A 14,675-nucleotide genomic window follows, 5' to 3' on the forward strand; every position below is an offset into this window, starting at 1 on the left:
GTTTTTTTTTAATCATTGATCTACCTGTCGAAATGTTGAAATTTGGATTGTTATAAAATATCTTTATTTTGTAGCTCAAAATTTAATAATCTACATTCAAAATACTATCCAACATTTTTTTTGAATGTTACATTAAAATATATTTAACTTGTCTTTAGAACTTAGGAAGAAATTTATATTAATGCATGAAATCTTCCCCTTACTTTTTTAGCCTTATTTTACTCCATATAATCTGGATATTATCCCATGTGACACAGCATCAATAGTTTATTTTTTAAGTCAGAAGATATGCTGGATGTTTTGCTGACCAACAAGAAGAAAGGACCTTACCCTACTACTTACGAAATGACAAAGAAAGAATGACTAACGATTTATGTCTATCGCATTGTTGTGCATTTATGAAAGATTCTCTATTCATGGGAACGGAGGTAGGTATTTATCAATTATGGACTTTAACGAGGTAAATACGTTATATATGGACTTGTTCAGATTATATTGACCGAGAAGAAAGTCTGAGTGTCAATATAACCCAACAGGCCCATATATAGAGTGTTGACTGAGTGAAAGTCCTTAATTTATTCATTTCATAATATACAAATCCTGTATTAGGAAAATGACATTCAATGTTCTTTCTGTGTATTTTAAAATTGTATTTTGCAGGAATATTATCATGTTATTGAAAATATCAATATATTTTTAACAACTTTATAGCTTGTTGTATTAGCTTTCTTGTATTATGAGCGTCTGCATTTGACATAAAGTTTTTGAAATAATCTGATAAACATCCAAATGTTATTTTGTCTGCAGCGGCGCTTCCTCTATTGTTGTAACGCATGATGTCATGCCGTTATAGATCTAAATTGAGCCAATGTTGTTGTATATTGACCAACAATATTCATATAAACATAGCGTCGATATAAATTAAAAATCGAAACAAGGCTACAAAAATGAAAAATAAACTTTGAAACACGTGATCGTAATATCCAATGAAAATAGTAGAATGCTACAGCATATGTTATATTAACAATGAACAATGAACAATTATAAAATGTTTGATGATGATGTCGAATATGTTACTTTTGTCGTAACTACAATACCAATTCCTTTTCACGACTGTGACCTATAGATCTAGACTATATACCGGATTTATAACAGCATAAGCAACACGACGGTTGCCACATGTGGAGGATGATTTGCTTATCCTTCTGGAGCACCTAAGATCGCCCCCAGTTTTTGGTGGGGTTCGTGTTGCTTAGTCTTTAATTTTCTATGTTGTGTCTTGTGTACTAGTAAATGTATGTTAGTCTTTTTTTTAGCCATGGCGTTGTCAGTTTATTTTCAATCTATGAGTTTAACTGTCCTTCTGGTATCTTTCGGCCCTCTTCTATACTTGTATCATCAGTTTATCTTTTGAAATTTGCATATCAAGAAGTGAACAGTTAAAACTACTATGAAAACTTTGAATTCAATATATTTGAAGGAACAACCTTTTAAATCTATAACGGTGAAATACGACTAGATCTAGAATATACATGTATATGAGTTATAATCATGTTCAGAAATCCATTATGATTTTACACATATTGACAAAGTAATAGTATGTTGTAATACACGTTCTAAAATTTGAATGTTTTCAATAGTTTAATTTTGGCTTAAAGACATATTTAGTTTTAGAAAGCGATAAAGTAGTTAACATGTGGAAAAAAAACGCGTTCACTTTCAGTTTCATTTAATGTAAAGTTACTGTTTATAAAGTGATGATTTATTTGAAACGCTATAATTTGTCAGATTGTAGATTGTTTTGATTTTATGCTCTTAAATCGAATTCATTTTAGATTTCAAACAACTTTGATTCTAAGGCCACTGATAATTAGATATAGGAAGATAAGTCTTGAAAACAAAAGAATCGTCTGATGATTCCAACTGGTGTATACGCAGTCATATTTTAAAGGACACGAAAGATCTCTTTAAAACATCATATAACTGTTATCTTACAATATCAAAAATAATCGTTTCCTTATGAACATCTTCGTACATGCAATATTGTTGTCATTCGGGCTGATTTTTAACAACTACAAATGGCCTTGTATATAAAAGTATTCTACAGACTTCGTGGTTTAGTAAAATCATTGAGCATTTGTAATTCACTGTCGCCGTAATTGACGGGGTACCATTGAATTATCTTATATATATGTTTGTAGCTCAAACAATGTTTTTTTTATACTACTACTCTCACTCTTTTGGCCTGCACAACCCTTTATAAAGATTTATATTCTGGAAAAATAACCAGTAACATGAGTAAGATTTTTGTTTAGATCAATTAAAAGGAAAATGTGAATAATATATCAATACTTTTTTTAAAGGAAGGATTCCAGTGTCATTGTAGCAACAATTCGGCTAACTCACAAACGTTTGTACAAGAAAATGAGGAGTCCTGTGATATGCCTTGTGATGGAAATAAATTTCAAAAGTGTGGAGGTGTATGGAGTTTAAGTATATATAGAATAGGTCAATACATATTTATACTAGTACTAATTATATGATAAAAGAAGACTAACACATAAATCAAACAATCACGGTTAATAATAGAAGGATGAATGAGTTCTTAATTTGACCGGAAATGAATTGATGAAAATTTACTATGTTATAATATGAATCAAAACATTATCCAACAAATATAAATTTAAAAAATAATTGTAAACAATTCACCTTAGATTTTAATTTTTTTTTAAGGGAGTACAAATATATATTATTATGATTAGAGCGTGGAAAACAGGGTAAGCATTTTTTTATATGCTTGTCACAGTCATACAGACCAGACCATCATATGAATGGAATAAAAAGAAAGAATTAAGAACTTTTGAAGAAATGATATTTGACAAATCAATTTTCATTTACACAAACTTATCATAGATACCAGAATTAAAATTTGCATTACTAAATTCTGATATTTAATGCTAAACAGCAAAATATTAAGGCCTTCTTTTAAGATATTTTGATGAATATTAAGCTATAAAGACGCGCTTAAACCTGAAATATATTCGAAGCAATGTTCAAATTTTACTTCAACCAATGAATTACTATGATCAAAACTGCCATTTGACACCAAGTACGTAAATTTCGTGAGATCTTTTGATGAATATTAAGCTATTTCGACGCACTTAAACCTGAAAAATATTCGAAGCAATGTTCATATTTTTACTTTAAGTGACTGTCTCTCAACAAGAAACCAAAATGACACAGAAATTAACAACTATGGATTACCGTATGCCTTCAACAATGATCAAAGCCAATACCGAATAGTCAGCTATATATTGCACTTTGAAAATATTTCTCAAACCACGCCTCTTTTGGGTAGATCAAGAATATTCATAGAAAATTAATTTTGTTGACATACTAGTTCCCAGTTATTCTCTCTGTGTTCCATCTCATAGATACATTACTTGGGACTGTTACCAGTAAAAATACATGTGCATATGTTTACATTGAAATGTGGTAACCCTTCATTCCAGGTAGGGGTACTAAAGAAAAGTTGTGTTAGTTTAAACTTTGAAATGTTCAGGGCATATAAACGTTGAAAATATGCCGCACAGCCCTATATTTTGTCCTTTGAAAAAAAATTGTAGTTCATATGAACTTTCAGTTCTAGGAAAAAATTAAAAACTTCTTAGTAAAAGTGGTACAGTTTTAGCCATAAAAGAAGTTCCTATGGGAAATTGCATTGTCAATATTTACAGTAATGCAACCTATAAAAGGCTCCGAAATGACATTGAAAAACCTTTCAAACGAGAACACTAACGGCCTAATTTATTTACAAAAAATGAACCAAAAATAAATATGTAACACATAAACAAACGACAACCACTGAATTACATGCTCTTGACTTGGGACAGGCTCATACATACAGACTGTGGCGGATTAAACATGTTAGCGGGATCCCAACCCTCTTTTAACCTGGAAGTAGTGTAATGTTAAATGGAAGATATTACGAAATAATCGTTCGGGTTGAATGTCAATGAAACAGCAACATAACAAGTAAAATAACTACCAACACACGATACTGTCCTAACAAAATTGACAAGCTCTCAATTTTTATAACAGAGTTAATAAATAAAAACTTACGGGATAACAAATCAATCAAAATCAGACATTTTCAACAAAATTTTATTTAACTAATACAAACAAGTCATATGATGTATAAACATAATATTCTTGATTGCTAAAAAATCAAATAGCACAAGTTACACTGGGATGACAAGGGTTATACATCTCCTGTTTTCGTACCTCATTGATCGAAGGTCTTTTTTTATTACTTGTATACGTTTGTGATTAATATTCCATTGACAAGGGGTTTTTCCTTACTGATGGTAATTTTAAATAAAAAGCCCTTGACATGATACAAAGAAAACGTATATAATTTTGGCAGATATATTAATGCATTTAAATAGAAAAAGCAACGAGCCACTCCAATATATGTATATAAATTAGTAATATAAATTTTAATTTGAAATGTGATATTAATATTCGTTTTTGATTTTTAGGATGTTCTGATACGACACAGGCAATATACTCATCTAATGACATTAAAATATACACAGAGACCCCATATGTACAATCAGATGCAGATCTAACAACTCATCCAGAAAATACAGGAAGCACACCATCAGTAACTCCTGAAATTGCAACTGGTTCATTGAACACTTCCTATGAATACACGAACAATCCTGTGAGAACATCTACGTCATCAATATCAACTTTTTCATCGACCACAGCCGACATCAAAACGACAATATATCCATCAAATACAAAAACAATATTCACAAGGTCCTCACGTAAACAAACAGATACAACACTAACAACGTACCAGGAAAACGCAGATAGTACATCACCAGGGACCCCTGAAATTACAACTTCGTCTGCTTTTGGAACTGATTCATTAACCACTAATAAAGAAAAACAGAAACAAACAGTAATGATATCTACATCTACATATTCTGAATCAACTCGTTCACCAACCACAGGCGACATAACATCAAAAGCTGAGGAAAATGCACCTTACTGCTCTTGTATAGAATGTGTTTTAAAAAATCAGACGTTTTTAACCGAATCAGACCCGGGAAACACCGTCAATTTGTTGAATTTGAGAATAAACAAGAAAGACACGAACAAGTACAAAAGAACAAAACAATCCGCATTTGATTCCCGGAAATCTTCAAGATATCTTGGCATAGGAGGCATCATTGTCATTTTACTCCCTGTTTTGTTTATTATTAGTATTGATGTTTTAAAGTTTATTAGTGTTGCTTAAACAAGCTGAGAATTTAGTTTTCGATGGATGTTTTTTTTTATTAGTGATTGTTGACTTTTTACTAGGTGTTAGTTACTGCGAGTCCCCTTAGATCTGTATTAAGTGTCTTTTAGTTGTTGGAACGTACCAGTACGAATCTGATTAGTTTATTCAACTGATTTTTATAGTTCGTTCATATGTTGTAGTGTTACATCACTGTTCCGGGTCATGGGAGGGTTCAAATCCCGCAAACATTTTAACCCCGACACATTCTGTGTTGATGTGCACAATGAGGCCGTTCGTTTGACAATTGATTAGGGACTTTCCGTTTTGAATTTTTTTGGAGTTCAGTATTTTTGTGATTTTACTTTTTTCTAGTTCGAATCGATTATAATTTGTGATTTCGGGGCCTTTTTTTACTGACTACGCAGTATGGGTTTTGTTTATTGTTGTAGGTCTTACGATGACCGATAGCTGTTAATTAATGTTTCAATTTGGTCTTTTTTGGAGAGTTGTCATATTGACGATCATACCACATCTTCTTTTTTCAAACAGCTAACGAGCAGCCAATTTCCATAATCTTGAATCAATTTAAGTTTGTTAATTTGGTTTTTAGGAAAACGGTAAAACATATACATGATATACTATACTTGATTTTTGTTTTACCAAGTACTTGTACATGTATGGAATTTGTTGAGCAAATGTTCTTCTTCTCCATTCTCAAGGCGATAATGCAATACGACAAAAGAAAAATAGAGTTTAATAATTTAGCTTTTAATTTTAAATGTTGATGCAAATAGATTAAAAAAAGTCGTTTCTGGAGTTTTTAATATTATTTCAACTACCGTATCAAAAATGAATTTGTATATAGGTCTTTAAAATCAAACTTCTCATTTCAAGTTTAAATCTATTTTAAAGGTACTCACGGGCTGATACATATATTGTTTAGAAATAACTTTCCTGTTGAAAACTCTTACTTACCTAGAACGTATTGATAAGCAAAACCTTAAAACCAATTCGACATTTTGTATATGTAAAATTTAAAACAAAAATTGGGAATATTTCAAAGAAGCAACAACACGACCAAAGAGCAGATTTACGTATATATATATATATTGTATATGTTTTTTTTCTTTTTTTTCATGCTTTATTTGGTCACATGTTTTCCAATATATATTATGTTTTTACCGTAAGTGAAAAGCGTTACATACAAATAACCATTTAATTTATTTGATTGATTTGCTGCTTGTGCTTGTTTGTAAGTTGGTTGATGTAGATAAAATTGAAGCCATATCGGTTTGCTCAAGAAAAAATGGTTAAAAAATAAGACGAAATCAAGAAATACAGCATGAAACCTTAAACTGTAAGGGATTCGTATCAATCTCTTAAATGAGGATACAAAATTTGAAAACTAAACAGAACGTATTGATAGTTTGAAAGACCGTACTTTGATCTTGATGATTTATTTTTACAAATTGTGAGATTTGTCACTCTTATCACATACATATCTATAAAAAGCCTTTTAAATACCAACATAAAGGAATTAGAAATTATTTGTTATCAAAACTCTCCCCTTTTTGATACAGGTCATGACATTTCTTCCAATCAACCATTTCCATTAAGGTTAAGCAAGAAAAATAAGGAATTCTTTCTTTTTGTGGGACGGAAAGACATGATATTATGAATAACTATGAAGAAGGAGATTATAAATCTTTCATATGAATCCATTCCAGTAAAACTCTAAAATGTTTTTGCTTAATAAATTGCTAGATCTTGAATCTGTGGTCTCATAATAATTTTATTATCAAATAATTTCGAAAAAATAGCAGTTATAAAATATTGCACTTGGGGAAAGAGGTTTCGTCCTTTTTAGCGAGAATTTTCTCCTAATCTGTTAAAATAAAGGCCATACAAAAAGGAAATATGAAAACAATGCCACACAAATCTTGAGTCAACCAATTTGGATCGATATTGATGTTAAGTAATATGGAAAGCTATTTACCAATGAAAATTACTGTAATAAGAGTATATGATTTTTTTTAATAAATGTTTGTTCTTGATTTGTTTTCTTGTTTTTTTATTTGTTTGTTCGTTAATTTTTTTTTTTTTTTTTTTTTTTTTTTTTTTTTAATCTCAGATGACTAGGAAAACTTACATTTGAACAGCTTACATCTCAGAATACAGTTAATACCAATACCAATTTTGTTAAATGTTATGGTCTTAATAATGCGATTCAAAGTAACTGGAAATTTTTTATTTTGGAGCCGAGTAGACATGGTAGAGATCCATTAATTCAGTCCAGTCTGAGAGAACATACAAGAAAGTAGAACATATTTAAACAAACAAAGTTCCAACGCATAGCTGTTACTTTGTCAACAGATTAAACATATCTCTTGCAAACAAAATTACATTGATTTCATAAAACTGTTTATTAGCAAATTTTAATGACTTCGTTTCGTAGTGGACATTTTGTCAGGGACACACCTTCTGAAATTAAAATCCTAAGTTAAAAGCTGTTTATTAAAATATGTTGACTCTAAACATACTTTTAATTTTTAAGGAACTTATATTAAGTAAAAATAAAATATATTTCTACATTTTTTTACTATATTTTAGAGTATGAATGTTGAACAGGCATTCTAGGGACATGCCATTTTGGTTGTTTTGGACCATTCAGGAATCAATATCTTATCAATCCCTCTTAAAGATAGACTGTTTCTTTGCTTAAAAATGTTAAATCTAATTCAATGTACTGACTGCACAACAAATTACTTGTAAAGATCAAACACATTTTTTTAAAAGTGGCTAGGACAAGAAATCACGTTTTTATTGAAAAACGCCCTTATACAGAAAAGTCTTCTCTCGTTTTTATATTCCTTAGATGCAGTTGTTCACTATTTGTTAATCAGGATGGTGCGATAATTTCTCGTGGATGATTTAAAAGATTTTCTAAACGGATGTTAAAAAGAGGTGCGCATGCTTGCGTGCACATCCGAAAGAAAATATTCGGAACTCAACTTGAAAACCGCGAAAATTCAAAAACTTCTCAATTATTATGATTACATTGTACATCGATGATATTTGAAGTTTATAAATTTAACATCAATTGGTAAAAATAATTAAAATGATATACCGAAAAAAATTCTCTTCTTTATTTTAATGAAAGAAAGCCACTAAAAAAATCGATTTGATTTAAATTAAAAAAAAAACTAAGAATATTTAGACAGATTATACATATAATTAAAATAGCATGAACAGGTTTTGAGATCTCCCAAAATATAGAGAATCATCAAACCCAAACTACTTAATAATTGGAAAGAATGGTTTTTTTTCAAGATACTTAACAAATAAACACAAATTAATTGGAAAACAGCCGATTTGTTATTTGGGATGTCTCCTAACCCCTTGTTTTTGCCCAAAACTCTTTTCCATGCATAAACAATGCAATCCGTTCTACAGTCAGGAGCCTGTAATTTAGTGGTTGTCGTTTGTTTATGTGTTACATATTTGTTTTTCGTTCATTTTTTTTACATAAATAAGGCCGTTAGTTTTCTCGTTTGAATTATTTTACATTGTCTTATCAGGGCCTATTATAGCTGACTATGCGGTATGGGCTTTACTCATTATTGAAGGCCGTACGGTGACCTATAGTTGTTAATGTCTGTGTCATTTTGGTCTTTTGTGGATAGTTGTCTCATTGGCAATCATACCATATCTTCTTTTTTATATACTCCCTTTTTGTGGGGAAAAATAAGGATTATACATGCATAGGGATCATGGAAGCATGAAAAGAGGAAGCCCCCCTCACACTTATATGCCAGTCAGTGGACCGGACCCTCTTATAAGTATAATAAAACGTTCTGGATTAGCCACTTATTGTTCAATCGTTTATAATACTGCATCACTGATTCTTGTCCGATCATCATCTGCTCATCAAATATATCTGTACCCTTCAATTTTGACAATGAGATTTTTCTGTCGCAATTGACTGACATTAAGTCAACGTTGAATACCATGACTTTAGACCAACGTTGAATTTAGATAGATCAACGTCACGACCAAATTTCAACCAAATGTCAACGTTGTTACAACGTTGAGTGCCCACTGGGACGCTATTTATGGTGTATAGTGTAAGACATAATGAATCGAACACTGTTAAAGACCCAAAATTAATCATTAAATGTGAAATTAAAATATATTTTCAACAATCTGTTAACAAATCTAATAAAAGGTAAACATGTCAAAAATAAGGGTACAGCAGTCAATATTGTGTATAATTTTAATCAAAATAAACATTCGATAAATATGCAAACTTCTATTATAACGCATAGTAACTTTTGGTTGCTATTCTATTCAAATTCATCAGAACTCACGGGAATTTGATAATCTTAAAAATAGAATTAAGATGACGACAAAAAATACATTATATCGCTAAGAACAATGAGTTCCGATAATTTCAATGTTGTTTGCTTTTGTTTCAATCAGGTCGAAAAATTCATCTGTTTCTTCTGGGGTGTATTGAAATGAAAATGATCAGCGATGGCAGAAAAGTAAAAATAAAAAGATAGGTTCACATAAGTGTTATCCAATTGAACGATGACAACAGTTAATAATTGAAAGAATACTAACAGCTATATGTATCAACAGTTCGAATTGACAATAGAGTCACTTAAAATACATTATTTACTAACCCTGTATATTTGTCTCCATTTGTTTTTGTTTGTTTCGAGATTGCAAAAGGAAGAATCGAATACACCTTCGTTTGGTTTTACGTTGCTGATTTCCATAATGGAAATATAATTAGTGCAAATATCCAAGAGTCTGCATACTTGCCGTAACATTAAACACATTATCCCTTAACCGCTCGACGATACTCCAGTGCAGTTTATAAATGTAATTCTGTAAAATCAACGTTTACATTACTGCCACGAATTGATTCAGTTGCAAACACAAAGAAAAAGAAACAATTGTTATCATCAAGAATAAAGAACTATTAATATGGTTATAATTCACGGCGTGGTTCTATAATCAGAGTTCGGTGCATGTAGAAACCTAAATTTACTTTGGCCCAACGTGCCTAATGAACAAATGGAGACGTTTAAAGTACAGCTGGTACATATTCTAGTCGTTTGGTAATCGATCGACTAAAACTATCACTATTTTGTGATGGTAAGTAATTAAGATAATTGAATAAAGGACTATACTTTTTTCCATTCGATGACATCTCGACTTTCATTTAACAAACCAGGGACTGTTCTTCTAATATGTTCTATTTTTTTACCTTTCGTACAACTGAGTTTTACTTTATTTTCATGCATTTGAATATAGTTTGTTAGTTGAAAAAACTTTTAATTGAGCTAATACAGCTTAAAATACTGAGCTCAAGAAAAAATAGTTTCCTCTACAGAAGAGTACAGACTTGTCTCATTTTTTACATTATTTATTCAAATGTAAGATATATATGGCTATTCTAAATATTTTTCTTTGTTTTAAATAAAATGAAGATAAGCTTTAATATACAACAGAACAAATGGTTTGAGTGACAATGAGACAACTCTCTTTCCAAGTCCCAATGTATAAAAAACCTAAGTAAATTTTCCATCTAGGGACAGTTGTAACAAAATGTTAGTTTTTGTCACAAATTATCGTACTTTTAAATCACCAAGAATATATATTCAAAACAGTTAAAACATATTTTATTGTAATGAAAAGTTAAAATTATATCCAAAGAAGTGAAACTGATCTTATTTATTGCAAAAGCAAAAGTAACTGATACTTCTAAAGTCGGCGTCTCTCAATGAATTTAACCATTTCATCTGTTTATCGAATTGTTATTTTCTATCTACATTTTTTTTTCTATAACACCTATCCGTATTTGGTACAACTTTTTGGAATTTGGATCCTCAATGCTCTTCAACTTTGTACTTGGTTGGTTTTACAAATATTTTGATTTGAGCGTCATTGAGTCTTATGAAGACGAAACGCGCGTCTGGCGTACTAAATTATAATCCTGGTACCTTTGATAACTAACTATACCTTTACAGTACAAACCAAATAAGTTTTGTATTTAACGATAAAATTCATCGAATATTTAATTTGAATTTAAATTTTCGACGAAACTAATATTTGTGCATCACACCATAATTAACATCAATCTTCAACTCAATTTACACATAAGTATTATGATATTGCCCCTTGTGACACAGAATAAACAGTTTACTGGTTTTTTTTTAAAGAAAAACTTTATACTGGATGTTTTATGGACCAACCAGATAGAGCTTTACCATACGGCAAGGCAGATTACAAAGGACAATTGACCAACGATATATGTGTATCACATTGTTGTTCATTTCTTGATGACGCTACATTCATGAGAACAGAGGTACATCTTGACGCAAAAAAATAAATAATTTGAGCATTAATTTATCTTTTGTGATTTGTATAGAAAGAAAATAAAAACGTTTCAAAATGACTATGCAAACTAGGTAATCATCATAATTGACAATTTGATCTTTTGTATCTATAACGATGAAATATGAATTAAATATTTGAGTTATCTTTCATATATCTACACTACAAATATGACTTTCAACTCATATATATTTCAAAATAACTTTTACACCAGTTGATTTGGTTATCATTACAATTAAAAAAAACCTCAGTATTCCGTATAATCATTGCAGCGTGTAATGCAAAACTAATGGTTCTGACTTGCTCCATATCCTCTTTAACTTTAATATTTAAGCCGGTGTTACTACGACTTCGTCGTTAGTGATGCATGCTATTTATTGCTGTTCAATTAAAAATCGAAGTGTGCAACTGTGCAGAAATCTTAATTAATCGTTAAAAATAACAGTCAATTAATGTAAATCGAATAAGACTCAGTTAAAATTTGTAGGTTCGTCTCTTAAATCAGAAAAGATATTTTAAATTTTTATGATAAGCCGATCTATATCTTTTTATATAATGTTCAAGAAAAAAGATCATGTATTCAGGCTATAAGACTGAGTTATAATGCATGTATTTGGAATCAAAAGTTGTATTTATTTTTTATTTGTGCTTGAAGTCGTAAACCGTTGGAAATGATAGAGTTGGACTCATCCCTTCATACATTTTACGGACGCCATCACGAGTTTAAGACCGTTACTGAATATCCGTTTCACAGATAATATCGGATATGTTCCTTATGTCGTAATTGCAATCCCGTTCCCTTTTCACGAATGTGACCTATCGATTTAACTATTACTGGGTTAGTGATAACATGAGCAATACGACGGGTCCACATGGAGCAGGATCTGCTTACCCTTCCGGAGAACCCGTCTTTGAATAAAACAATAAAGTTATATACATATGAGCAAAGTCCCGCTTTTACTATCTGCCTATATAAAATGTAATTTGTATTCGAAACAATATGGTGTGTTTCCCCAGGCATAGATTTTTTTTGCTCTTCAATTTCGTTTTTGATCTTGCTTTCAATGTGTGTCAAATCAAGAGCCAATGAATAGTCTTATGTTGACAAAATACACGTCGTTTGGCATTTACAATTGGCATTGTGTCTTTGATACATTAGTATATCAGAAAAAAAGAATTCAAATTGTATTACCATTACGAAATTCGGAACAAACTGAACGGTACCAATTTTACGGCCTGTTATGCGCATTTCGAAACTATTTGGACTTTTAGTTGAATTTCGAATTCATTAGGTTATTTTATCATAACATTTCATTCGTTTAAGATAAACGTACTTACTATGTCAATTGTCAATTTCTTTGTTAATAAAAAAAAAACAAAAAAAAGCGCAGTCTTGTTTGAAGAGAAAAAAATTCCCATTTGAATGCTATTGTCAAGTTTGTGATCGCTTTTCATTTTTTGCCTTGCCTTTGTCAATTTTTTTTATAACTTTAATATAAGATAATGAATCTTTTTTAATCTTTCGTCTCTCTTTTTAGACGCAGCATGCAATTGTTATTTAGAGTTTGAGAATTTCGCTAGACGTAGAAATAGGTTTATGAAAAACATATCAGTACAACATGTTTTAAACATGATTAACGAGGGAAAAAAAGGTGAATGATAAATCACCTAATGTTATTCCTATAGGCAGGATTTCAGTGTTATTGTAGCAATGTCACTAATGCAGTAGCATTTGATGTGCCGAGATTTGAAGATACGTGTGATAGTCCCTGTGATGGAAATTCCAGTGAAATGTGTGGAGGTGGAATGCGGTTGAGTATATAAAGAATAGGTCATTTTATATAACCAATTATTCAAGATTAAAAAAGCCAACAAATAAAAAAACAAATCAATCAATCAATAAAGAAATAAAAAAAGTGTATTTATTTATCAAAATTATGAAATAACATAACATTAAGAAAGTGTTCACTAATATTACATGTACTACAATGTATAAATCAAAATTATTCAGACAAATATAAATTAGTATTGTACACTATTTACCTTCTATATTATATGAGAGGAGAATATTGTTTCCAAACGATTTCATCTATACAAGTGAAACATCTAAAATTACACGAACTGTAAACTGCTAAAGTGACGCTCGAATCAATAGATTTAGAAACACCAAATACAGAACGAAGTTGCAAGGCATTAAAGACCCAATATTCCAAAAAAAAAAAAAGTTTACCAAATACAGACGTGCAAGCACATCAATAAGTTATATAGAATTAAGTAAATGTTTTTAGTCACGACATAACTTATCAATATAAAAAAGATATTTTATGTATGGAATAACGAGAACATATTATATTAAGACTATGCGATGTATCACCTATCTGCATGCGGTTTGAGTTTTTGACACATTTTATTAAACTTTTTATAAATGACTTAAGGTGGTACCAAACACATTGGAAATTATTTCGACCCTTTGACAAACATATAAAAAGATCAAAAAGCTTTGACCTTTAAACAAGATAAAAAAAAACCTAAAAAAAACCTTTAATTGGGTTTTAAGCAATTTGACAAACTCTTTTCTACTTTGCGAGTTTTCAAGAAGATAAAAACTTTAAATAGCAAACCAAGACATGTTATAAAGCTGAACTTATAATATTCATGAAAACAAAGGTATGTATCAAAGTTAGATAAAAACGACGAACTACTTGTTAATATATCAATTTGACAACAAAGGAAATAATAATACTGTCCGTTCTTCTATTATAAAGGATGTTCTGATACCACGGAGGCAATATATCCGCCAACTGCAAACGAAATATATAGTGACCCAAGTAAATCCATATAAAAAAAACCCAACGTATTCAGAAAATGTGGATAGTACACCAGCATTGACTACTGAAATGACTTCTACGTCCTCTATTGGAACAAATTTAAAATCAACTATTTTGATATCTATGGCGACATTTCCAACTTTTTCACC

At 30.4% G+C, this 14,675-nt stretch overlaps 1 protein-coding gene across 1 annotated transcript in view; it reads left to right on the top strand.

Moving 5' to 3' along the window:
- Positions 1-13,522, top strand: part of LOC139515204 (uncharacterized) — a 47,474-nt gene extending 33,952 nt beyond the window's left edge. Inside the window, exons 6-10 of the mRNA XM_071304767.1 lie at positions 280-428; positions 2,364-2,493; positions 4,542-5,273; positions 11,524-11,669; positions 13,385-13,522. Coding sequence (XP_071160868.1) covers positions 280-428; positions 2,364-2,493; positions 4,542-5,273; positions 11,524-11,669; positions 13,385-13,522 — 1,295 coding nt within the window. The remainder of the gene's footprint in view (positions 1-279; positions 429-2,363; positions 2,494-4,541; positions 5,274-11,523; positions 11,670-13,384) is intronic.
- Positions 13,523-14,675: the final 1,153 nt, after the last annotated feature.

This window comes from Mytilus edulis, chromosome 3 (genome assembly GCF_963676685.1).
Source record: "Mytilus edulis chromosome 3, xbMytEdul2.2, whole genome shotgun sequence".
Classification (NCBI taxonomy): Eukaryota; Metazoa; Mollusca; class Bivalvia; order Mytilida; family Mytilidae; genus Mytilus; species Mytilus edulis.